We start from the raw sequence: 26,428 nt of genomic DNA, 5'->3' as shown, positions 1-26,428 counted from the left end.
TGAAACAGTGGTACTGCTGCAGATAGCTGAAAGCATTTTGACAGCCCTGGATCTTGATTGGATTATTTTTCAGGTCAGCTGAGAGGTTGTTGTGCTTCGCAAGTGGGTTTCTTTTCACCTTGCATTGATTTCACCTTTCACAGGCAGTCAAGGCATAGGTGGTTCTGCTTGAACTTGAAATCTGCAGAGAGACAAAAATTTGGTATGAATTCTGCAAATTCTCCTCTCTAAAGCTTTGTGTTTTAGTATACTCTTGTTACTGCTGGTGAGGCAAAAACCTGAGTGCGGACTCAAATAATGTTTGAACTTTCCTTCAAGCTTCAGTGTTAAGTGTTTGTTAGATAGGCAATTGCCTAATGACTTTCTGTGAAGTACCTTAAAACATTGTTAATACCTAAAATTCCAAATAAAAATTGTCATTTTGATTTTTTCTAAATATTTAGAAAGGTTTGGCTTGCCTCTGTTCTGTGCAGATCGTCTTTTGTAAAAAAAAAAAAAAAAAAAAAAAAAAAGGAGGTGTAAATGTTAGTATCTTGCCCTTATCTCCCAGAGAAGGCCTCTGATATCTCCTAAGCAGACAAAACATAACATGTAATATAAACTTTTAAAAGGTTGAGAGCAAATTTCCATTCCTTTTCCGACCTGACCAATGTTCAGATAAGTTTGGATAAGCTTCAGTTTATGTCTCGAAACTTATTCCAGCACAATATACCCACTGATACCTTTTGCCAGTGCTGTATCTGGTATGTATTATTATGCACCCAACAAGGTGGGGAATACTTGAATAGATAGATATATATCTGTGTATCTATTGAGGAGTCATTTCATCCAGTGATAAACTCAGTCTCTTCCTGGCACTTTATTTATTTTCCATTTTAGAATAAAGAGTGGAAAGACAGTTGAAAACAACAGGGAACAGTTCTATCAGCTGCTTTAGCTTTCAGAAAGGGATTCCCCAAGCACCGTGCATCTTCCTACACATCCATCAAGTACTGTTCATTATAATTATACTGTTAGAGAGAGGCACCAGATCTGATGAGAGGCTGTATCGCAGAGAATGCTATTTACTTCCATATTTTTATCAGATTTGAGTCAGTATTTCACAAAGCAGCCACGCTCAAAGCAAGCTAACTGTAACACCGTCCTGAAGTGGCTTTGGAAGGTGTGTGGTTTTATAAACATGTTGGCTTATACAGAGTCTGCTCACTGTTTTGAGTCAATGTGCTGCTTGTCTTGGCAAATAGTTTTTTTCTAGGGCAGGGAACCCGTGGGGAAGCAGATGAAGGAGATGGCAATCAACTGTGAATCAATGAAATGATACCTGGTTTCACTGTAGTTGCTATTTATGCAATGTTTTAGTAATTCCTCAAATTTCTGTAAGAAACCATGAGACCTAGCATTGGGTGGGAAGTCTCACAGCTTTTGTTTCATCCTAATAWAAGCACTAGGTTCAAGTGACTTTGAGTTTTCTTGTGAATTTGCAAGAGGCTTACAAAGATACTCTTTTTATTCATTTAACTGTTAYTATTTAGTGAAATCTTTTATCATATAGAGTATCATGAACCATGTCATGATGGATAACAGAAAACATGACCAATATTGCTATTTATTAAATATCTGAAATAAACCCAGGAAACTTGTCTCAACTTTGGGCCCAGTTAGTAAATTCAAGCAGATGAGGGATACTTTACTTGTAAACCTATGTAGGCAAAATCCTATGGTTGTTAATGGTTGCAAATTTTAAGGTAAAACTAGTCTCTTTAGGAGGATTCTTGTGCATTTGAGGATACTTCCTTTTTTTCACCTGCAGCTTGCCTTGTTCACCTCTGTAATTAATCAGTGCAGAACCAGTGCATGACCCTCTGTATCTTGTCCTGCAGCACTGAGGGTTCAGGAGAACTTGCTGATTCTTCAGCAGCAATTACTGAAGTTAGCCTAGATCTCAATGTGTTTGATTTTCTTCACATAAGGCAGCACTTGAACTCAAGACTGGATGTGCCTGGAAACACCGAGCTGAGGCAGGCACGTAGAGCTGTTTGGGTTAGCACTGACCTGCAATGCTAACATAGCCTTTCTGTACCACGGCTTGGTCTTTGTATGGAACATTTGTAATCTGTTTAGATTCTTCCAAGAATTGAGATTTTGATTTTTTTTTTTTTATCAGTTTGGGATGGAAGAACAAACTTGAATCATTTATATTTTTTCCAGAGAGGACAGATATACTTCCTAATGAATTCCAAAGATCTATGTCTGGATTACAATGCCTGTATCAGCTTTAGAAGTCCAGTGAGCTTATTTAAGCATGGATTTTTGTGAAAACAGAGAAAATAAATTACCATATTGCTTGTTTTTTTGCAGGGGAACGTGACCTTTTCCTGCTCAGAACCACAAATTGTTCCTATCACCTTTGTCAGTGCCAGCAGAAGCTATTTGCTGCTACCTGGCACTCCTCAAATTGATGGACTGTCAGTCAGTTTCCAGTTTCGAACGTGGAATAAAGATGGTTTGCTCCTGTCGACTGAACTGTCTGAAAATTCGGGACATCTCCTGATTTACCTCCATGGTGGGAGACTGACACTGCTTATTCAAAAAGTGACTGAGAATCCAGTGGACATCAATGCAGGTACTTTATTGTTGCTTGTTTTGTTTCAGCTGTACCTTGAGTATGGGAAGAAAAGATAACAAGGGAAGGAAGCATCCTGTCTTCCATTGTCTTCTCAAGTTGTCTCCACCTTTCCTCCATGCTTCCACCCTTGCTGGTGGAAACACATTTTGCATTTTGAGGGAGATCTCAACTCAGAAAAACCCAGGAGCCATGTGGCCTCTATATGACATACCAGTGTCCTAACCAGGAATGTTGTAGGATCTCTTTAGACCTCTTTAGAGCAGAGTACAGCTCTTCTTGCCATGCAGGTGTGCGGGATAGGGGACTGGGCAGTTCATTTCCACTTAGAGTGATTGCCTGAGATCCAGAGGCAAAAAGATAGTACACTAATAAATCTCAGAGTCTAAATAATAATACTGTTATTTCTAAAATACTATTATTAATGGCAGTTTAAACTAATGTGATATTAAAATATTTCCAGTATAGACTAAAAGAGGGCAGATGGGTCTATTAAAAGAAGTAGAGAGAAAATTTCACAGAATTGTCAAAGCAGAACTGTTCCATATGTGTGTTTCATTCTCCTTTATGATATAAAATGAGGCAGCCCTGCATCTAGCCTTATTCATGTAGATTGCTATAACCTCAGCTCATTGCGACTGAATGTTGAAAACTGCGTTTCCAACCTTTATTGCAGTCCTAATTAAATTGTTGACAAAGCTGAGACATTCTCAATATTTGTTTGGGTGTATTTGCTTTTATGTTGTTTTGAAATCATGAACCTGAGCCCAGTCCTTGGTGCTATCCAAAACATTCCTAAACTGCCTACTTACACATGGAAAAATATGCAAAAATTGCAAGTACCATGTTCTGCAGATGTCAGGTACTCGCAATAAAGTCATGTTAGCTCAAGAATAGACATATTTTTGCCCCAGATGGGACCTATTTTGTCTTGATTTTTTTTTTCTTTTGAACTTCAACGTATTTCATTTCAAAATGAGCATGTTCTGGTTGAAAACTTGTCCATTTTTGCTGGGAAATAGGGCTCTTATTCTATGAAAATTGTGCACGCTTTAGCAGCCATTACTACAGAAATTGTCTCATTTTCAAATCGTCATGCAGTGATTTTTCACACACGTAACACCCACAGCTTTTGTATTTTGTTTTGAACTGTTCTTATACCTCTTTGTGGCACTAAGTGTTCATTTGTTTCTTCTGAAAACTACATTAAGAGGGAGTAAGTAGTTGTGAGCCTGGTTTCACTTATGCCAACCTAATGGAAACATATTTCTACCTGCAATTAGGTTGCTCTTGATCTGCAGTGCTGGATGCAAAATGGGAATCGTGCCCGTTGATTTTTGTGACTGTTGAAAGGGAGGAAAGGAAGTTTTTCTTTTTGCTGCATGCTGCCATTTCCAGGGCAGTGATCTGCAACACAGATTTCCAGACTAAGGAAATGGAATTAGGTTATTTCCAAGCGTGTGGAAGAGGAAAAGGTGCCCAGGAGCCTAATCTCCCACTTTCCTGCATAGGTTCCTGGACAGAGTGACTATCCCAGCTCTCGCCAGACCCTTTTGACTTCAGCACATCCATCACAAAAACCATGTGCTACCTTAGTGCTGAGGGGCTTTCAGGAACACAGATTATACTGAAACCTATTGGCAGTTGTCAGCTTTCATGAGGAGACTGAGACATGATGTGACCATCCCACTGAATCTAATCCTCAACAATCTCTGGCATGTGTTTAGTCCCCAAAGCTCAACAGAGATCTTCTCTGCATGCTTCTGTGAGCCATAAGCATTTCCCAACAGACAGAAAATAAGAATAAAACCTCACAAAGTGATAATGTGCTRCCATAAAGATGAAGGGCACTGCCAGCCTGCTGAGTATCTACAGTATCAGGGACAGGGTAGATTAATGTGTGCAGATGATCTCCTTAAATACTCTCAAAACCTCTTTACCTTTCATGTGTCTTTTTTTTTTCTAAGTCATTTTGCTTCAAGAGGTTATGGAGTTGTTTTCAGCTGCCAATTCTGTCCATTTGAAGGCGAGCTGCATATCTGTGTCAGAAGTCGAGTGCAAAGGAGGTTTGTAAAACACAGTCATTTCTTGCACCTCTTTTTTCACCTTTTGTACTTKTTTTTCCTAGGCACAAATCTCCACGATGGCCTATGGCATTCAGTTAACATCAATGCCAGAAGACACCGCATTACTCTGACCCTGGATAACAACTCTGCCACAGCTGCCCATGCAACCACTGTTTCAAGGATCTATTCTGGGAACAGCTACTATTTTGGAGGTAAGCTGTTTCGGACACGGGACAGATTTGCACGATATAAATCCCCAGGGGCTGACCGCTGAGGTCTCCCAGGTGCTCTGTGTTTGTGATGAAGAGCAAATGCTGTAATAACTGATTTTTGACCACCTGTTGAGTGGTACTGCATAAAGTGCTGTGGGAAGATCCAAGGGTCATGAGCAGACCCAAGCGACAGCAAATCCACTAACACCTCTGTAATAGTGAACTGCTAGTGGCCGGGACGTAGCTAATTGTGCCTGGCAAAACACCCAGTGCCACGCAGCCAAATTAGCCATGACTGTTTATTTCTAGATAAAACACTTAGAGGCCCTTTATTATTAGCAATCCTATGGACATCAGTGTCCTGAGCAGGCCCGGTGACTTCAGAGCTTAATCGACGTATAGGTCAGCTTACAAAGGTATGTAGGTATTTTGTTGTCCCTGAAAAGAATGCAGGTTTAGCTCAGTTGTGAAAATAGGAAGAATAATCTTGAAAAATACCACTTCATGCTTTTCTGAATGTAAACATTAATTTAGGTGAAGGGATTGTCATAATCTGTCTTGATAACTAATATATTTCTCTGTAGTGCTTRCCMCAGGAGGGTTCTGATCTTTCTGAATCCTCTGCAAACAGTATAATACTAAGGATACGAGGAAGTCTTATAGTCCTTATAGTCCATGAATTGCAGAATTTGATTCATAACAATTTTACAGTTGCACAGGTTTAGTTATGGGAGTCAATTGCTATTGACCGTAGAGTTTAGAGAAAATGGAAAAAAAACAAAACATTTTGATTTTGCTTAGCACATGTGAAAACCTTGTACTCTGATATCTCCACTGGCTGCTCTTGTTCTTTTATTTTTTAATCACCAAAGGATTTTTTTTAACACAGAAGGCTGTGCAGCACAAAGTTTGAAAACACTCAGAATAATTAGACTTCAAGGTCTTGCATCRGGAAGTCCCAGCAGAAATACATGAATGTTCCAGTGCTCTTCTCTGCCTGTTTTCTTTCTTTCCCACAGGGTGCCCTGACAACTTCACCGATTCCCAGTGTTTAAATCCTGTTACTGCTTTTCAAGGCTGTATGAGGCTCATCTTTATTGATAACCAGCCCAAGGACCTCATTTTAGTTCAGCAAGGTTCCCTGGGGAATTTTAGTGATTTACGCATCGATCTGTGTGGCATCAAAGACAGGTAATTACTGTCTCCTCTTTCTTTTATTTGTGTTTTTGKTTTTTTTCATCCTAATGGTTTATATGTACAGGTTGTATTAAGTGAAAATTCTAATCTGCCAGCATTACAGATATTAGGCATAATAGAGCTCCTAATAGAAAATATAGCAGCAAAAATAAAAAGACTGGAGGGGAAGTGGTTTCAATTACATGGGGCTCTCTTCACGTTGACTTGTAGGAAATAGAGTATGCAAATTCAATCAAACTACAGATTGGTGAAAGGATTAAATTTTATGCATAAACAACATTTGATTGCTTTGAAGTTTTAGAGGGAAATGAAAGAGAAGGAAAATTATTTGATTCATCAAAACATGACATCCCCTTAATATGCTAGCTGCTTTTATTTATGTGGATCAGTTACAATTTTTCTTGTTAGCCTGTACAGCACAGCACATTTATAATGAAGATATGGTACACCTCATGCAACATACTGCCCATTTAATAGGACACAATAATGCCAAAACATCTGTATTTACTAAAGACAAGTTTCATTTTAAATACTGTTCTGAACCCATCTTAGGCTGAAACCTGGGAGGAATCTGAGGTGTTCTCATAAAGGATARAGGGTAAATGAGCAGCCATTTCTTTTTCTTTAAAGCATTTCATAATTTCTCCTTTAGTTGATCACAATTAGTCTRTGATCATGCCATAATTCTACTTAAGGCCCAGACCTAAACATAGGAAAGTYGGCACTTTATTTTACTACCTTCATGTATCAAAAAAGTAAACAAAATTTATACACAATAAAGTGAAGATTAAAGTACTGTCTTGCCGTGCAATTCTCTGGACAGCATTAAATTCATGTGTCTCTTACTATATGAGCTAGGTAAAGAAGGATAAAAAATGAAGAGGGAAAAAATGATCTGATTCAGGATTGTCGGTGATTGTCTCTGCCTGGGTTTGGTGCAACAGAAGTATGGCTTGCACCAGTGAAAGGGGAAGGCAGAAGCCTGCAGTACTTGTGCTGAAACTCAGAAATTCCCTAAGCACCAAAGGGTGGGTGCCTTGCTGGCCCGAAGGGATTTCAGTGTTTCAGTGTCTTATTTTGCAGTGCACCATGTGTGYTCTCCTTGTCTGGCCACAAACTCCAAGAAGAGTGGCAAAATTTTTGCAAGGGAGACTTTTTTTTTTTTGCCAAACTACATTAAACAACTGTGGCATTCCTGAGGGAGCTTAGATTTACAAAATTAATTTCAGAAAGTTGAAGTTGTTCAAAGTTTCACAGCATGAAGGACTACTGTTACAGTATTGAAATCAAGACCGCAAATATAAACAGCAGAATTGGGAGAAAAATGGGTGAAATTCACATAAAATAAATTAAAATGATTCAGAGAAGAGGCTGTTATTCTGCCAGTTCAGTTTATCCTAAACTAGCAGTTGAGCTGAGGAAAGGCTGAAGAAGAAAGCAGTTACAGTTTGCATTCTTCCTAAMTAGTTTTGAAGATTTAGGCTTGAATTCAGAATTTTGGCAGGTCTGCAGTCTGTGTTGCTGCCCAGGCAGCATGGTGTAGGCTTGAGTATATGTGCTGTTCTGAGATGATTTAAGTTGGTTCRTTGCATAAATCCCTGAAGTATGTCCTTGTTTGCAGTCACTGCAGTTAAGTGCAAGCAGGGCTCTGGGCTGGCTGCCCCTCTGCAGCTCTGGGCTGTGCAAAAGTTGGTGCCTGGCTCCAGCTTGCTGCACAGCTGCTCAGCCTGTATTTGATTATGAGAGGAGTGTTAAAATTCTGTGGGAGTATCTTCCCTGAGAAATATGCTCTCCCCTTTCTTAATCATAAGATTTATTGCTATATGCACTATAAGGCACGTGTTTTTGTAATTTTAATGCATGTGGGAATTGTGTATCTTAATTAACATGTAAATGGGGCATTTGTCTTAGTTATTTAGGCAAAAACCTCTTTTGAGGAATGTGCCTCTATTTAGAAAGCAATTCATTTGTTACAGGCTTGTAGACTGAGCTCGTTCAGACCTGGGCTCTGAAAACAGTAATGGGGCACCTCTTAAACTTGAGTCAGCTCTTCAAATCTATTAGCAGAATCATTCTGAAAGAGGCCAAGCTGGGAGTACTACTGATGCTGTCAGTATTATTTCAAGAGAAATTGTTTAATATTATATTATATGCACATGCCAGTATTTCATGTGTAAAGTGATGAACCTCTGTGAATTTAAAGGCTGYTGAGGGATTTGCCCTTAATATCTCATGAATTCATCCCATGTGGATCTAGTGCTTGAACATGTATGTAATCAAGTGTACCTTGCATGAGTTATATCTCCCTCTTTGTTACTTCAGTCCTTTGTTATCTATTTCTTAGAGGTTAAATGCTTTATCACTAGTTGAGTTACCACACAGTGCATATGTGAAAGTAGAGATGTCCATGGAAGAATACAGGTTCCCATTTGGTGTATATATCTGTCTGGGCAGCCTGGGCAAATGAAGATACCTTTGCAGACACAAGTAACCCTGAGGTAGCTGAGCCTGCTTTGAGCATGAGACATTCACCAGAAATCTAATGAGGTTCCCTCCAGCCTCAGCAAGTCTGTGAGTGGCACTGGAGAGTTCCTCTGCTCCTCTGAGTAGGCACTTGAGGATGAAGTTGGGAGAGTTGGGATTAACCTAACAAGCAGGAAACTTAGTGTCTTCTGTGCTTTTGGAGRAAAGTGGAGATGCTGTCTGTATTTCAGAGCAGACAGTATAGCCAGTCCTGTTGGTTGAAAAAGATTGGTTAATGTTTTCGACTATTAAGAGACTGCTTGTTTTGAGCCCTCAGCTTCAGTGCTAGCATCACTCATATTCTTCTGAACATCTCACATCTCTGACTTGTAATCCCTGTAGATCTAAGGAGCATGGCAGTGCTACATGGCAGTATTGTCAGTGATGTCTCCGTGTAACACATGGAGACAAGAAAAGGTGACCCCTCTCTATTCATGTCAGGGTTGTTAATGTTCTATAAGCCTTGGAAACTAGTCCCATACCTACTTTTCATCTCCTTCAAGATTATGTTAATCTCTCAAAAGATTGTGGTGCAGTAAAGGCTTTGTGCTACAGTAAAGTGCAATCTGTAGGTGGAATTTTTCTTCTAGCAACATGTGTATAGGACTCTTTGCATTACCTCCTCTGCCTGCRTGCTGTTAATCCAGCTAACTGTTTTTTTTCTTTTATTTGTAGAATACAAGTTTTCTGTAGTTGTCAAAAAGCATAGATTGCTCAGCCTTTTCTAAGAGTGATCCAAAGTATGGTGCTTATATTACTCCCCTTGAGAGGTAATAGGTGTCATAGTAGCCTATAATGCATTTGTCCCCACACCATTGAGAGGGAAAGAAAAAATGGGAATATTTCCTGCTACGCCATAGATGTCTGCTGCAGATTTAAAAGGGAGTGGGCTTATATAATTTTATCCCTCTTTGTTGTTTTCTCTTCAGGGTTTCTACAGGTGCACAGTAGGGTGTGTTTGCTTTACACTGGATTAATGAGTCAGAAAATATACTTTCTTACAACATGCTAGCATTTCCCTCCTATTGTACCGCATAGAAGAGAAAGAAATAAAGCAGAGTGGGAACATGGAAGTGAAGGTGCCGTGAAGTCCTTGGCTGCAGAGAACATGCTGTTGGAGGGGGCAGGAAGGAAGTGTCATTGGATATACACTCGGTGTTTTGCACCAAGTTATGTCCTACGCCCTGGTATCTCTTACCAAAAGCTGTCTGGAATGGGCAGACTCTATCTCTAAATGAGATTCTTTTGGGAATTAGAAACAGATACGGCCGATCCTACCTCAGGTTATGCACATGGGCTCAGTGAGTCTTAGTTCCCTTTCAGCCCTGTGATTCTGATGCATTTTCCTGGGCTTCTGCTCCAGCTCAACAGCCCTATGTTGTTCTTGCTTTGCAGGCAAGAAACATAACAAAATCAGTAACGTTTCTTAAAAAGTGCTAGATGTCTTCCAAGAATTCAGTTCAAAATTGTGTGTGTTATGCACCTGTAAGAAAGTTTCTTTGGAAGATGTACCTCAGATACCCTAAAAGATGCTGAGGCAGTGGGATAAGGACTATTAACTCACAGGTGCATTTCTCTTAACCCGAGGCATATTGTTTTCGATGTAAGGCAAAGGGGAAGGAGGAACAATGTTTTCTACTTGTTTTTCACTTGGAGAACAGGAGAATTTGGTTCTCCTGTTTGTGGATTCCATGATGTCTACAAAGCTCAGAGTACATCTTTATCTTTGGGCACTAACTTGATTCCCCTTTACCTGAGCAGTTATTGTTGTGAGATAGGTAACTTGAAATAGAGGCATCTGTCCCTCTTTCAAAAAGACAGCAAAAGTCTGCAAGTTATTAGGAAGAGGCAGGAGCTGAGACCTAGCATAGTTATAGGATGCTCCTCCTAAGAAATCAAGCTAAGAACAGTGTGTTGATCCCTTTACAATTTCTATTTCAAATTCTAGAAGTGTATTGCACTTTAAAGTGCAAATCAAGTCAAATCTATTCTTTGAACTCCTCTTTGATGTGACCGACTCATTCCACAAAGTGTCTCCTCTCAAGGTCACTCAAAGGTGGTGCTGTGAGCGGTTGTGGCTGTAATGGTCTGGCATTCAGGCCTCATGGCTGTTTCTAAAACTGACTCATGTGTGTGTCACAAGCTGCTCTCTACAAAGAGAGATTGAGTAGATGAGGACCTTCCAGCCTGGAAAAGAGAGAGCTAAGCAGGTTGTACAACGAAGAGCAGTGTGAAGGAGGTGAATAATAATCAAGCATTTGTAGCTTCCACAGTTCATTTCTTGCAGTTTCAAGTGGGATATTGTAAGATGTTGTAGAGGCAAAATATAAAGGAAATATCCGGTAGCACATAAAGTATATGTGAAGCAATAAAGCACAGATTGCCAGAAGCTGCAAGGATGTTCAGTGACATGATCTGACATCAGCAATCCTTGCTGTCATGCTGTCAGACTAAGGAAACTGGGCTAGATACACAACTGAGCACAAGAGAACTCTGGAGGAAGGTGACAATCTTAGGAGTAGGAGATCCAAGTTCCTTATTATTTTTTTCAAAGCGTCTTTTTCCCTTATGGGCAATCTTGTGCCTCAGTTCTTTAAAATCTGAGCTGTGATTTGTCATGGCTGGAGTCATCTCAAAACATGTTTGGGATCTAACTGAATTTTCCTAAGTACTTCTCYGTGCATTGCATTTTTTTTGTGTGGCAATAAAAGAGTGGGTAGGGGAGTCTGTGTATGTGTGTGGGCAAACAGTAGAAGGCAGAGACTAGGGAAAAATCAGGCAGACTCTCATTTAAAAATAAATGAAATAGATAGGAAAACAAATACGTAGATGCTGAGAACTTGGCCATTCTGTTGAGAAGCTTTGGGATTTTCCTGTTCAGCAATTGGCTGGAATACCAGCTTTTGGGAATAGACTTASTGAAGCCGAGTTGGTTGTTTGCTGTAGTTGGCATCCAAATCAGAGAATAGATGTAGGAATGTAGACTCAAGGGATGTTGCYGCTCAAGAGTTGCTATGGATATTAAGAAAATGTGCCAGAAAGTCATTAAACCTCAGTCCAGAAACACTGTGGATTTCCAGCCCTTAATCATATGGTACAGATGCTCCCTTTGGGCTGAACGCGACTGTTTGCTCATGTGGCAGATGGACCCCTTGGAATAAAGAAGCAAGGGTTGTGGTATTGCCTGCAACCTGAAAGCATGGGTTGATAAATCTCTCAAACTTCTTGCATCCAATGGGGACAAAGTCTGCTTTGCAGTATTAGTTACAGAAGATGTCAATCCATGAGTTCTTATGCTTCATATGTGTGCAAAGAGGTGAGATCTGGCAGGAATTCTCTTACTGACTCCTCCAAACTCTKTGAGGAAAATTGCTTTGGAGGCATTGGAGCTTGAATGATGTGTTGATGTGTTGGGATAGCTTACATCAAACAGCTGTTGTAAGAGATGTCTCATCTCCTCCTCCTATGACTTGTTGTCTTGCATATAAATAGGAGCTGCTTCTGTCCCYCCGAATGCTACTAGACAAGTGGTGCCCCTGCCATGCTTTTGAGGGGAGTAGACATATGCTTCCCAATAGTAGYGGTAATACTAATGTTCTTGAAATTCCAGTTTGGCTAGTGTCCCACATCAGAACAGATGGAATATTTGAGCTGTCTATTGATGRAAAAACTTCTGTTAAGGAATCTGAAATTTCAAAGATTTCTGCCCTTCCTGTCAAGGCTTAAATAGCTTGAAACTGTTGGCATTTTGGTAGCTGGAGTGAGGTGGGGTGAAGGCAGAGACAGAAGCATGGTATTGTGCATCCATTACTGTACTGGCATAGGTTTTGTAAGCCRTTTATACTTGTGTATCTAGGCCTTGGTATACTTGGTATTAAAGTGGTCATTCATATGTTGAATATGTTGTTGTTCATAAATGAACTGTGAGGGTAGTACAAGCATGGGCACCTTTAGGTTCATATTGACATGAATGCACCAGTAAATACATGTATTGCTATCCTTGTCTACGACTCCTAGATTATTTCAATCTAATTGCTGAAGTTAGTGTTGAATTTGCTTTGATGAAGCTTTGATAAAGTTGTCCTATTTTTGTCCTAGTGACCTAGGGAGGGTAGTTTTTAAAAAAAAAAAAAAAAAAAAAAATCAGATTTGCATTAAATCCTTAAATCCACCATGGTAGATGATGGATGGAACACCTTGATAGATGGAACACCTTGCTGGGTATCTTGGAAATTCCAAAGATTTGCAATTTTCAATAGAAACCTGAGCTGAAATATCTTAGAATATTGAATCTTGGCACTACTTCACCACTGTAGCATCAGTGGGCAGACCCAAAAACAGGCTCATATTGCCATCCTTATTAAACTAATATTCATCTGCATATTCCAGTTCTCTTAACAAAAACAAATGGGGACAGCAGCATGTGGTATACATAATGGTCACTGTGATGGGATTGGCATAAACAGAKTCCCTCATTAGCGAGAAGCATAAGTTGTTTCATGAGTTTGCTTCCCTGTACTTCTTGAGTTAGGGAGCACAAAGAAATGAAAGAAAAGTATCCTTAGTTCATACACTTTTATCTCTATGCATTTCTTTTTTATTTGTGAAAATATTCTGTAACATTTTCCAAAGAAATTAGCCTAAAGTGTTCTTTTTCCTTGCTAAATAGAGCTGACCTTTTAAATCCTGCTTTCTATCCACACGTTTTGTAGATGCTGTTAGATTTTACTACCAGTTGTAACTTGTAAGAAATGATAATAATTTCCGACTTTTCCCTCTTTCTCTTTTAGTACTGAACTTATGTTACTTCATGTGTTGTACTGTTGAAATGGACCTTAGGGAAATTAATTACGATTGCAGGTGAAGGGTGTTGAGATAAATCCGTTGAAAGCACAGTCTCTTTTTGCATTTCCCCAATCTCCTCTAAGATGTAATGTATGCCCTACAGCAGAAGCCATACTTTATATGAATTTTTTTTGAAGCTGGCCATGCAAATGAGAACATATCCTAGCTAATTATTCCCAGTGAGTTTTAATTTTATTTATTACAGTCCCAGGCTGGGATTGAAAAAAGCAAGCAGTTGATATTGCATGTACACTCATATAAATACCTGCAGTGCATTGCAGAAGGAATCAAAATTTAATCATATGGCATTTGTTCTTTTCCTTCTCTTGTATTCACATCTTCAGTATTTAGTGTCTTTTCCCCAGTGATGACCATTATTTCATAGTCTGATTTTTTTTTTTTTTTTTTGCTTTTCCTTTAAGTTCTTTTTATGTTTTTCCCTTCTTGGTTTTATTGTAGTGACTTGCACTGTTTTAGATCACCCTCCTTGATTTTTGCTTCATGATCAAAACTAGGGCCAGATGAATACATAAGAAGGGATGTCATCAGTCCACTTCTGATTTTGAGTCAGTCCAAAAGTAGATCTGAATATTGCTTGCTTGTGCCTCTGTTTTCAGCCAAAACAAAGTGTTTTCACTGCATACCTTCGAATGCTGTAATACCTGGTTCTTTTTTTTTCTGGAATGKATTCCATTAAAATGCTACATGTGTTAGCAAGTTGGTTATAACAATGTAGCTTGATAGTCTAGGTTATAGTTCCTCTGATCTTGTGTCACCTTGAAAAGATCACTTCAGTCCTGTGAACAATTATTTTTCCCCTTCACTTTCTGTCTTTCTTGCCTTTTTCAAATGTAGACTCTACTGAACAAGTTTATAAATAGAACATGGCACAATGAAGCTCGAGGTCTCCTTTCAGTTTCTATTTTATGAGAAAAAAATGTGGACAGGTTTTCAAAAAGTTTCTCTTTCTCATCTTTGTTTTAATACATTCTAAAACACTGACAGCTTTGCTTTTGTGTGCAAAAAAAAAAAGGCATTATGGTTAGAAATTACTATTCCCTTTTCATCAAGTCTTCCTTACAAAATGTAGCTTTGTCTTCTTTCTCTCTACTAACAAGAAAGCAATCCAGAATAACTGGAAATTATGATATGAAAAGAGACGGGGAAAAAATATTCTAAATCTAAACACTRATATTTAGCAAGGAAAGAAAAAAAAAAAAAGGAAGAAAATATGTGGCCTTTTCTGACAAAATTGTAACTTCATGTATTACTCATCTTTAAAGCCTAATATGCAATGGGAGAAAATAGCATTAAGGAGTAGAGAAATGCATGATGTTCTGTGAGGGTGAGGAACTAACTGGCTTCCAGAAACAGTGTTTCTAGAGCAGAAATTAGACTTGCTAACATGAAAATAATTAACCATTTTTGRTAACTTATTTTGAAGTGTGACTCTTTGAAAATCAGTGGTAGAGTGGAAGGGCAGAACAGGGGAAAAAAAATAGTAACAAACCAGAAAATAATTTCAGCAATTTCTAAATCGGATCAGTAGACTTCAGCTATTTTAAAATCCCTGCAGTTCTGCAGACCATCCCCACATCACTCTATGTCATTTCCAGTGTTTTAATTGCCCGGATAATGCAGCTAATGATGGAGCTTCTTCTCTGTGACTGCTTAAGGGCTGACTGACAATTATGTGTAATAAAAACCCTGTTGAAGAATGTGCTGCTGCCGGACTGTTACAAGCTTTGTCAGACGAGCKCTTTCCTTGAGTCATTACAAAACAAGAACATGCGTGTGCAAGGCACAGCCTGGCCTTTACAGCCTACARTGTCAAGAAAAATTGACAATCAAACTGGAAGAAGCTACCTCTGAAGAGGGAAGAATTTCCTCTGTCTTTCTCTAAATGTGAATTAAAATGAATGTTCAGATTATTTGAAGAGAATACCATGTGTCTGTTTATTCCATGTGTCTGTTTTGACTGCTCTGCCTTAATTTTAGGTCTTTTTGTTTTCCCTGACTGTGCGTCACACGTGCATCACTCATTCCAGAAAGTAATGATTCACAGCCATGAATGATGTGATGGTCTACAGAAATATTGTCTTTTTGGTGCAAAATACAGACAGGCTTTTCAAACTCACCTGTCACGTTCACATTTATTTATTCCGTTATTTCCTTAAACTTAGTCATTTTCTTTTCCAGATAAATTAAGCGTATTTATTGTGCATGAAGCATGAAAATGGTACTGAATTCAAATTTCATTTACCTGATGACACTACAGAGCAACTAAGATCAACRCCAATCTGTTCCTTTAAAATATGTTTAGTAAATGTTGCGAGAGGTAGCTATAGTACTAGYTTGACCAGAATGAACTCTTTCCTATACCTGCAGTATCGTGCACACGTGCAGAAAACTGCTGGAGTCAGAAATGCCTGACCTGTGTTTTCACAGCAGAGTGGAAGACCTTATGCTACCCGCTAAGGGTTTGGGGTTGCCACAGAATTAGACTCCTGCAGAGAAAGAAGTTGGAAGATCCTTGACACTATTGCCAAGTGTCACATTTTTGCTATGCTGCAGGTACTTTGTCAGTGAACTTGCAGAAGTTTGAGAGGTGAGAGAGGAGCTCTGTGGTTGGCAATTTATTGTTGTCTTTTCTATGGGCAAGCAGTGATTAAGACAGTGACTAATGTTTACTCACTTGAAATGTTAGACATGTTACGCTAACAGGGAAGCTTCAAATTCTGCTGTCTTCTGTTGGTGCAATCACAATAGCGTAGACAGTAGCTCACATGCCTTGAATCAAGGACATTCGCTGTTCTTTCGCTGTAGGGGCTATTTTAGCATCTCTTAAAGTCTGTCCTGAATGGAGAGTTGATATTCTAGAGGGAACATAGTAATATTTACCCTATGTAAAATGTTGCTCCATGTGACATGTAACTTCATAGTATACTAAAGGCCAACTACAGGAAAGCATGTGGGATGTAATATCCTGACCTTGTTTGTTTGATTTTTGCAGATGGCTTTTCTGCTTTTGTTTTGTAAAATGATGAATTCTAAATGAAACAGCTGCCTGTGCAGGACGCTTTATTTGTCTTTTCTTCCCCCCACATTTATTTATATGAAATCCTTTCTGCTGATGCCAAGCCAAGCTGTCAGCACATTTACCTCTATTAAAAATGTAGGTGTTCTAACAGCAAAACAGTCAAACCTAAAAAACAGCCTTTTAGATAAAAGGTTCTTTTCCTTCTACTCTTGCCAAACCCAGGACAGCTTCCCTCCATTGTTCTGTCCTGTGGGCAGTTGAAATCAAGTTCAGAGCTTCTAAATGTTGGTCTTGACCGTGATATTCAAATTGAGAGTTTGCCAGTCAAGACAACCAGCAAAGGGAATGATAATATCATTTAAAAATTCACTCAATAAAATTTTACAAATGACAGAAACAAGAAAAATCCAACKTTGTGGAAACTTGGTAGAATGATCAAAATTGCATTTTTTTTCTCTCTTTAGGTATTTTTATGTAATGTGATAGAATGAGCAGCAGTCAGTAAGCTCATATTTGTCTTATCCTTTCTTGTACTGTGTAACTTTTCATAGCATAATGAATTTAGGGAATACAAGTGAGAGGCTAAAAAGAAATATATATATGTGTGTGCCACAGTTTTTTTTAAAGCTGAGAATCATTTTTTTTACATATGAGGGAAGTGAGAGGTAACATGGTACAAATATAGTCTTAATATTGAGATTTTTAGCCAGCCTTTCTCCCTTTCTCCCTCCATCTGATAGTGGGTTTTTTTTTTCCTTTAGTTATAAGGTAATTCTTGCAATATTTGCAACATACTGACTCACCTGCTTTGCTACTTTTCCTCTAGCAGTAGCCACAAATGGACATTGAGGGGTCTGGGGCAAGGGTAAAATTAAGAGTATCCTTCTGAAGTGCTTTGTTTTTTAATACTCTCTCAACTTTACATTGCTTTCCACTTCATGTACCCAAGGTGGTTATAGTTTGTCTATGTGGTAATACTGGTGGATTTCTCTTGTCTGGTTTTCCCTCAGACCTGTTACTTGAATGCAAAATATCCKTCAGTAAGGAATTTCACTGATTTACTTCTGTTCTACAGAACAGGACAAATTTTCATGCCCTTTTAGTTGGTCCAARTCTTATTTGGTTTATTAATTTAGTTTATTGAAATTGCATCATTTTACCAAGGCAAAGATATAGACTGACAGGAACCCCATCTTTTATAATGCTGTACATGCCTAACGTTAGGAGGTCATCAGCATTGATAATAGATTTTGTTGATACATGTAGAGTAACTGCACTCCTTAAATGTGCAAAYCTACTGAAAGAAAATTAATTCAAAGCAAGTGTTCTCTATGTAGATGTTTTTCACATACATATTTGTGTACTTTGTTTCAGGTACCAAGTGATTTTTTATTTTACTTTGTTTTTCTTCAAAGTCATACAAATGGATGCTCCCTCTAACTCTGTCCCTCTGTCTTTCTGTCCCTGCTTGTCTTTCTGTCCCTGGTAGTTCTCACTTTCCCCTTTATTTAGGAAGAATAAAACTTGCTGTGGGCAGGACGTGTTGCACTGACTATGCCAAGTGTAATAGGTGCTTATTGAAAGTGCTGGGTTTGCTTCCAGTCAAGTGTAACATCAAATGGAGAGAACTCCCTCAGCCTTCCCGCTCAAATAATTCTGCCGTTGTCATTGCTTCAGCATTGCTATCAAAGGGCCAAATTTTGCCCTCCACTGCATGTGCAGTTTGTCCTTTGAATTCAAAGGAAGCACACATGCATTTTTAGAGGTGATTGTTTCATCTAAAGATATCATATGCATTTCTGCAGGCTGTGCCTGTTGCTCACTTAGACGGCTGTGTGTGCGTTTTGCATTTTGGCAGAAGAAAGGAAAATTGATTCATTTAGGTTTTTTAATAAGATCCACTATAGGATATGGTATGAATTAGTCTGGGAGCTGGGAGACCAGGATTCCTGGTCTGTCACAAAATGTCTTAGGCAAATTATTAAATTTCAAAGCATCCCATTTATCATACTCTGAAAAACAGGGCTTGTCTGTTCGTTCATTTCAATTGCAAATGAGCCAGGAGCTGTCTGCTGCAAAATTTTGTCTATAAAACTTTCTGTGATACCGCTGTGATCATGTCTAAAATTGCTCAGTTCTACTAGAATGCAAATATTAACATGGATTTTAAGATATAAATATATATTTAAATCTTTCAACATGAAGATCTGGGACAGTTGGCCAATGAAGCATTTATCCATTCCCCCGATTAAAATTAATCATAGCTATTTCTTAATTTTAAATTCTCTGGCAATTAAGATTTAGTTAACTTATAATGAAGACACAACTGCTRGTTTAGAATGGGATTATGGGTAATTATTAAAGTTCAGTTGCAAAGAAATTTGTTTCATAAGCTCTTAGAAGGGTTAGTTATCTGACCAAAAAACAAGATCAATACAGTTGGTGTTAATTAAAGCAAATAGACTAAGGAATGAAAAAGATTTAATCCTGAATTTATGAATATCATTAAAAGCTTGCATAGCTAATTCAGCCTGTGTTTTGTGCATTGTTTAGGGAAGAAAAAGTGTGGTTGGAAGACAAATAGAAATAAGAAGTGACCTTCAGCTTTGTAAAGCCTTTAAAAGGAAACTGTTTTAATGGAATAAATGTTTCTAAGCTTCTGATATGGGCCTTGGGCAAACCACAAATGACTAGCAATTAGCTTTACTGCATGGGGTTAATTAATAAGAGGCAGCTTAAAAATAGACATAAAGCATATTTGTCCAGTACACTGGTGATGTAAATTATGATAATAATAGAGCATTTATAATTTTTTTACATGGTATAAAAGAAACATTAGAAACATTGGAATATTTGCTGTCTCCAGCAACAGATGTGGATGGTGAATACAGCTGCTGTTGCTGTATGGGTGAAACAAATGCCACTTCCCTGCTGGGGAGCAGTATTGCAATATGTGGGGGCCAGGGCAGACACAACCAAAGCATGAGTATGAGCAAGTCTCCTTTGCTGGCAAAATCCATATGAATTGCTGCAGAGCTGCCGAGGCATCGCACTGCTCAGGCTCAGGTGCCCAAGTCATTACCATTCTTAGACTCTGTGTCCTATGAGAACTGGACAAAAACGTGAGTTTTRTCTGCAGCATTTGTGTTTGAGGTGTGTGTATTTCTGTTCTTGTTTTTAGCTGTGTAAATAAAAAGCCCTAGAAGTGGTATCCACTACAACTGGAGAGATGAGTTGGGTTTTGTCCAAGGCCTTCTTTCCCCCACAATATGCCTTGGGTTCAACACTGCAGTTTTCAGGCATGTGTCCTCCAGGGCACTGCAAAAAAATTCCCTGGTGAATACAAAAAGCAGACATGTATCTCTTGTGCTCTTTTATAATTCCCTATTTGAGCCTAATGATTAGCAGATGTCCTAAAAATGACTTTTATAAGTGCAATATATCTTTTAATTGCCTTAATGGATGTTACTGTTAGCTATAAAGAACCTTATTTCCTTCCGAATCCCCTATATCTCAAATAACTTATTAATAATTAATAATGATCATGATAACAAGCATTCATAAAATGAATTGGTATTTTATATTAATATTTTTATATGCTATATAATTTTATGTATAATCATATAAAAATGATCAGGTAAATCTGAGAGTCAGAATAAATCTCAGACTCATACACAGATAGATGAGTATATCAGATTTCTCCTTATGTTTGCATGCACCATACTGAGCAGAGTCTGATAGAGCTATCTGCACATACAGAGGTGTTTTTTCAGGTTGTTGGTGTTTGCTAGCTCCTAATAGCCTTGGATGCAATGAAGCAAATACCCACTTAGGCTGCAGGACTCTAGAGATGATGGAAGACTGAGGAAGATGTTGGCTGTTAGTGTCATGCAGGTTTTTGCATCCATATTTCAATTAGACACAGGCATGAAATGTGATTAAATTGTCAGAATTATGGAAGAAATGGACTGAAAGCCACACTTAATGGCAATTTGCCAAGGTAAATGGAAAAAGGTTTACTTAAGGATGGGATGAACAGCAAGAAAATCAGATCTTCAGCTAGTACAAATCCAGGTAACATCAGCGACTTTGCTACTGACTTAACATGAAGGAAAGACCTGGACTGCAGAAAGGGTTTTGCTACTGACTTGCAACAAAAAGGGACCCTAATGAAGTCCTGGTGTGTATGAGATGAATTGATGGTCTTTGTTTTCTTACCACCCCTCCCTGCAAAATTGAGCTAGCCCTTTTAAACAACTTATTTTTCAAAAGCCAAGCATAGAGTGTGAAAGACATTATCTAATATACAGTAGAGGGAAGAAAACAAACTAAAAAAAAAAAAAAAAAAAAGAGAGAGAGAAGAAACGAGCATGCTCTGTTTCCATTTAGGCTGTTGTAACTCCACTACTTTATACTGGCATATTTTAGAACTGCATTCACCTTTTGCCCTGTAGTCTTAATTTGTCTCCAACAAGTATCTTTCTRTTCAGTTCCCTGGCTGCATGCTGTTATGTCTCTTTTCTCCTTTTAATAATTTCCTCCACAATCATACTATGGAGGAATACCAACCAGAATGAGAAAAAAAGAAGAAAGAGTATAAAACTCCGAAGTATATTTTTCCACTCGCTTTTGAGGTTTTCATGTTGCTTATGTTACCATAGAAGAAATGCAGCCTAATTCTCATAACAGTGATTCCTGTTTAGGGTACAGTGGATTGTCCTTTGAAATAAGGTCTTGGTAGCATTTTCACCTTTTATTTGTCCACTCTTTCTGATCAGAAAGTTGGTGACACTTTAGTTGCTAACAAGGAGGAGAAGTGGAATATTTTTATCAAGGGGATACATTCACATATKGTTGTCTTCAGTGCTTGTGTTTGAAATGAATCACAAATTAGAGGAATAAGATTTTTTTTCAAGTACTGTGAAGTGATTCAGCCCTATGAACTCTTTCTTGAATGGGAAAGGAAGGCAGATTTGTAGTTTCTTGCAGCACATTATTTCATGATTCATTAATGCTCGTAATTAATTTTGTTTTAAAATGTCTTCCTTTAGATGTTTGCCCAACTATTGTGAACATGGAGGAAAATGTTCTCAGTCCTGGAGTACCTTTTACTGCGATTGTAATGATACAGGCTACATGGGCGCTACCTGTCATAACTGTAAGTAAGCCCACACATACGGTGTTTGCTGTTGCAACTGGTTAATCAAATGCACAAGTTCTGTGAGATACCACATCACAGAATATTATAGGATGTGGCATGCCGTAATGAGACTGAAAAAGCTCAGGTGTTTGGCTAGGAATAGCAAAGGGTTCCACTTGCAATATGCATGTTTCTTTGCAAGTGTTTTGGAGAAAAAAAAGCAGCTTTTTTAACTTATTTTTCTTTTTTTCTTGTATACTGATTTGGAGAATCTTCAAAAAATGCATATAATGTATCTGCTCATTGGAGTTACAGTTACTAGACATCTAGTTGAATTTAGCGAGGATGAGCTTGTTTGCTGAAGGGTGTTTTTAATCTGTGATCGAGACTATATGTCAGTTTTGGCACCAGTAATGAATGCCAGTGATACACCAAATATTTACTCTTCGGTAATATATCCGCTGTTGCTATTTAGTGCCAAACACGTGTAGGCAAATGCAAGGTGCATGGGCCTTCTTTGGTTTTGGTTCTTGGAAGTTCCTGTGTTATGAGGATTTTATGAAAATCTTATGAAATTTCCTGATCATATGAATCCTGATTTTATGAGAATCTTACAAGAATTTTGGACCTTTGCTATTTGGTCTTTTTTTTCTTTTTTTTTTTTCCTCTCTTTTTTAGTTCTTGAATTGATCTTGTAATAACAGAATCATAACAATCTATGTGATCTTTTATTATGGACATGTTAAAAAAAAAATACAAAAGAAACATATTTTTTCCCTAGAACTCTAATGGGTCCATAAACTCGGGGGTAAGGAAGCTTTGTGTGAGACGTGGTAGGAGGCCATCTGAATTTGGCCAATTTGTGAGGCTATTGAAATCGGTTTGTGTATTTCAGCAGAGACTGACAATCTCAAAAATCCCATTTCTTCTAAGGACTTTAGTGAATCACAACTGCTGCTGAATATGTGTCATTCTTTCTGGGAGTGACTGCGTATTTGTAGTGGAGCAGTAAGGATGAGATGCAGGAAGTAGCAGGAACTCAGCTGGTATCTACAAGGCTGGAACATTATCTRTATCTGCAACATTTAAATACTTCCTTAGTAAACAATTAGTATGTGGTTTCTATGTGCCTTCTCTTTGCTGTTATGAGTAAGAATATATCATATGTAAAAAAGTGGCAGTATGTAAAAAATGTTAGCTACTGAAATATGTAGCAAGGAGTATCAAAGTGAATAATATGTAGGAAAAAAATATATATGTGAATATAGATAGATAAAATATTAGAGATACAGCATACTAGGAATGCCAGTAAAAAAGTCAGAAAGGGGAAGCCAAAACAGAGTCTGTTCACACAACTAAACTAAGGGGAAAATCATTTAAAAAATGAAAGTGAAACTTTCTATYTCGTCACCAAAGAAGAATACAGGGAAGGAGCAAGTGAGATTAACAGTTCCAGGAACACTGCTAGTTATTTGATGAGCACTTACACTGCAGATAGGAGGAGGCTGGTGAGATGCACTATTTCCCCTTTAGGCAAAAAAGCACAAAAGGGAAAAGAAATTAAAAAATAAGTACTTAGTGGTTTGAAGCTGAGAGTATCGGCAACCACACTGCAACTCCGGAGACCTTAATGGTTTGCTAATTAAAGATGAAATCACTGTGGTATGGAGCATGCAGCTTACGGGAGGGACTGCTGAGAGRTCTGTTCATAGTTGAATGTCTTCCAAGTAGCGAGGACACCTGAACTCCGCACTGTGAGTACGACGGAAGCTAAGCAGAAATTCTGCTTTGTCGTGCCAAACTGGATGAAGGATAGTAAGAGAAGTGCTGAGTTACTTAAGGTTAGCTGATGTAAAAACTCCCCCAAAAGTTTCCCAGAGATGTGTCTTTGCAGCAGATCAAGCTGCACACACATGGGGTGTATGCTGTTCAGCTGTTCAGCTTATTTGCAACCATATTATCCACAGCTAATGTGATTCTAGCTAGATTGTGGAGCTAGCTGCACTCTAATCCGAGCAACACTGATAAATAACAACATTAGGCTGGTAAAATGCATTTCATGTGCTTGAGACGTACGATGAAACTATTTCAAAGCCAGTGGGCAAATGCAGGCCCTTGATAAGAAACCTGCAGAACATGAGATGTTATCGCTTTTAGCTGATAGCAGTTGACATACAGGAGTACCTTGCAGCCTGTGAATGAAAGCCTCAGATCTGATCACAGTTGTAGCTCCAGAATAGCCTCAGCAAACAGGCAGCTCCTCCAATCATGTAATTCAGTGCAACTCTATCAAAGAAAATATCTACTTTTTTAAGGTTTGAAAAATAATCTCAGCAGATTTTGATTTTTACATGAACATGGAGGCAGACAGGCTTGAAATGGAACTAGTGCCACTATTAAACTGCCCTTTAGACCCCAAAACCCCACATCTGTACAGCAACAGTAGAAAGATTTAGCTGACAGTCTGCTCAAAGCCAAACACCATGTGAATAGTTTCATTGCGATCTGGATTTTTTTCTTTCTTCTAAGCTTCATTGATTTTTTTCAATTTTTTAAAAACCTTTTTAGGGGGGAGGAGAGAGGAGGGAAATGTCATTTTTAAGAGATAGGCATGCTACTGATTGAACAATGTAAAAGAGGACCATTCTTTGCCATATTTTCAGGAGGGACTGTATCTACAAACTGGCACTATTTGATTTAATGTTGTATTAGCTCAGATTGGGAGATTTTACTATTTCAAGAACAGAGGTGGATTGCATCTGACTTAATGTCATCATCTGTCATGTGTGAGTAATGCACCTTGGTGATACAGATGTTATCTGATTGGTTTCTTCAAGCATTCAAAGAGCACACTGGTTCACGCTGTGAGGAACAGGTAATAATATGGACTACTTGTACTCGAAGCAGCTTAGAGTTAAGTTTATGAGGAAAGAGGCCAGGCTTACGTAGGTGATGGAGCACCAGAAGGCAGCAAGAAAGTCTTGATCAGCATCATAGTTTCAGTTTCCAGAAACACATGATTATTGTTAGGCTTTCTTGTAGCCAAAAAATCGTAAGGTAGAGATTAGAAAGAGGAAGAAATCTAATGGCTGCAGGCATGAAGTAGTGACATGGGAGAAAGCAATAATGTGCTTGTTTGAAAAATGTAAGGCCATGGCCAGAGGAGTTTGACATGCTTGACAGGGCAAAAACAGGAGTCATGACAGGTAGACGTGATAGAAATATGTCACGAAAAGATAAACAGTTTGCATTTAATGTAACATAGGATGAGTAAGACAGTGGCAAGACAGAACAGTAAGTTGATAGAGGAGACAACTAGGACAATTTTTGTACAGACGTGTCAGATTGTTCTAAGTGGGACAATATTATGTTGCGACTGAAGAAGGGACTAGCTGGTGCTCTAGACTTGGGTGGATGAAGAGGAAAGCACATGCTTCAAAATATGTGTAAAGAACCAACTGGGTCTAGACATGGCACCAGTGTCATCTTTCCAAGAGGCAATTGCTTTTCTGCAGAAAATTGCTTTTCTGCATATAGCCTACTGCTTATTCAAAATTGCTTATGCTTCTGAAGCTCCTTCCTCAAAAAACAAAACAAACCAACCAACCATTCAGGAGAGTAGTTCACTCATCTTCTTTCCCCATCCTCCTTACGATGACTTTTTGCTCTCGCACTTTCACACTTTTCTCACATCTTTCTGTTATTTCTGCATATCAAATCCAGATGTGTCTACTACACTTGTCATCCCATTGCCAACATTTCAGTCTAAGAGACTAAAGCAACGTGGGGCTATGCAGCTACAGCTGACTATGGCTGAAGGTTGGCCCAGCAGCCAGTTCTACGTTCTTTACCGTGACTCAAGACTTTATCTGTTCCTCGAAGATCACTCTGCCAATTAAATCATTACAGAAGGCATGGCAATATATGCGATCCAAGATGAGAGTTTACCATAGAAAGGGAAGAGGATTGTGTTCCATTAAATAACGTTCTCTGACAGACAGGTTCAGTCCAAAGTCTCATTGTGTGTTCTGTTCTATTTTTTCCTCTCTCTCTTTTTTTTTCTCTCTCTCTTTTTTTTTTTTTTTTTTTTTAAACTTAGCTGTAAATTCAAAGATAACAGTGTTAAAACCTGCTGATGTTTTCTAGGTCTCAGTACTTTATGGGAAGAGATGGAATGTTTTCTAAACTGGTTGTTTCTGTCTCGCACAGCTTGTTGCCTGGTGCACAGGTCCATTTTCTCTGTACTACCTGCTAATCCTCCTTCACAAGCTGCACCGTGTGGAGTATTACCACTGCCTTCGGAGTCTTTTGTTTGTTTTTTTCCCTCCCATGTGGAAAAGGAATTTGAACTTACCTCCTATTGTGGCAGCTTTCAGTGCAATTCGCATCTCCTTGTCAGCTAGTCGCAGCATTGATTAGCAATTCTGGTTTCATGTCTGTGCTATCTGTAGGTGTGAAACTCCAGCACAAGTGCCCGTGCCTTGCTGCCATGTGTGCATGTGGCCATGAAACTCRGTGGGAATTGTGGAGCTCCTGCTCACTGGCCCCAGGTTCCCGGTCACACTCTCTTCTGGGGAGTCTGGGGAGCGCAGGAATCATGAAACAACCCTATATGACATAAAGGCAGTGGTAGGGGACTGGGGTTAGCTCACCTAGGAATWTCAATTTCTTCAGTTTCTCAACCTCAGTGGGGAATAATGTCCAATTTGCAAGTATATAGAAACGTGTGCAATCTGTATCCTCTACTGAAATGATACAGATTCTTTCCCTTGATGGTATTTA

At 38.7% G+C, this 26,428-nt stretch overlaps 1 protein-coding gene across 2 annotated transcripts in view; it reads left to right on the top strand.

The window, feature by feature from the left end:
- The window catches only part of CNTNAP5 (contactin associated protein like 5), a 250,433-nt gene that overhangs the window by 127,479 nt on the left and 96,526 nt on the right, over positions 1-26,428 (top strand). For both annotated transcript variants that reach the window (XM_026053914.1, XM_026053907.1), the window contains exons 8-11: positions 2,359-2,623; positions 4,752-4,901; positions 5,921-6,092; positions 21,558-21,664. In XM_026053914.1, the coding sequence (XP_025909699.1) occupies positions 2,359-2,623; positions 4,752-4,901; positions 5,921-6,092; positions 21,558-21,664 (694 nt within the window). The remainder of the gene's footprint in view (positions 1-2,358; positions 2,624-4,751; positions 4,902-5,920; positions 6,093-21,557; positions 21,665-26,428) is intronic.

Source organism: Nothoprocta perdicaria, unplaced genomic scaffold (genome assembly GCF_003342845.1).
Source record: "Nothoprocta perdicaria isolate Ctin4 unplaced genomic scaffold, notPer1 scaffold_0, whole genome shotgun sequence".
In the NCBI taxonomy this organism is placed as follows: Eukaryota; Metazoa; Chordata; class Aves; order Tinamiformes; family Tinamidae; genus Nothoprocta; species Nothoprocta perdicaria.
This window is presented reverse-complemented; position numbering and strand designations above follow the sequence as displayed.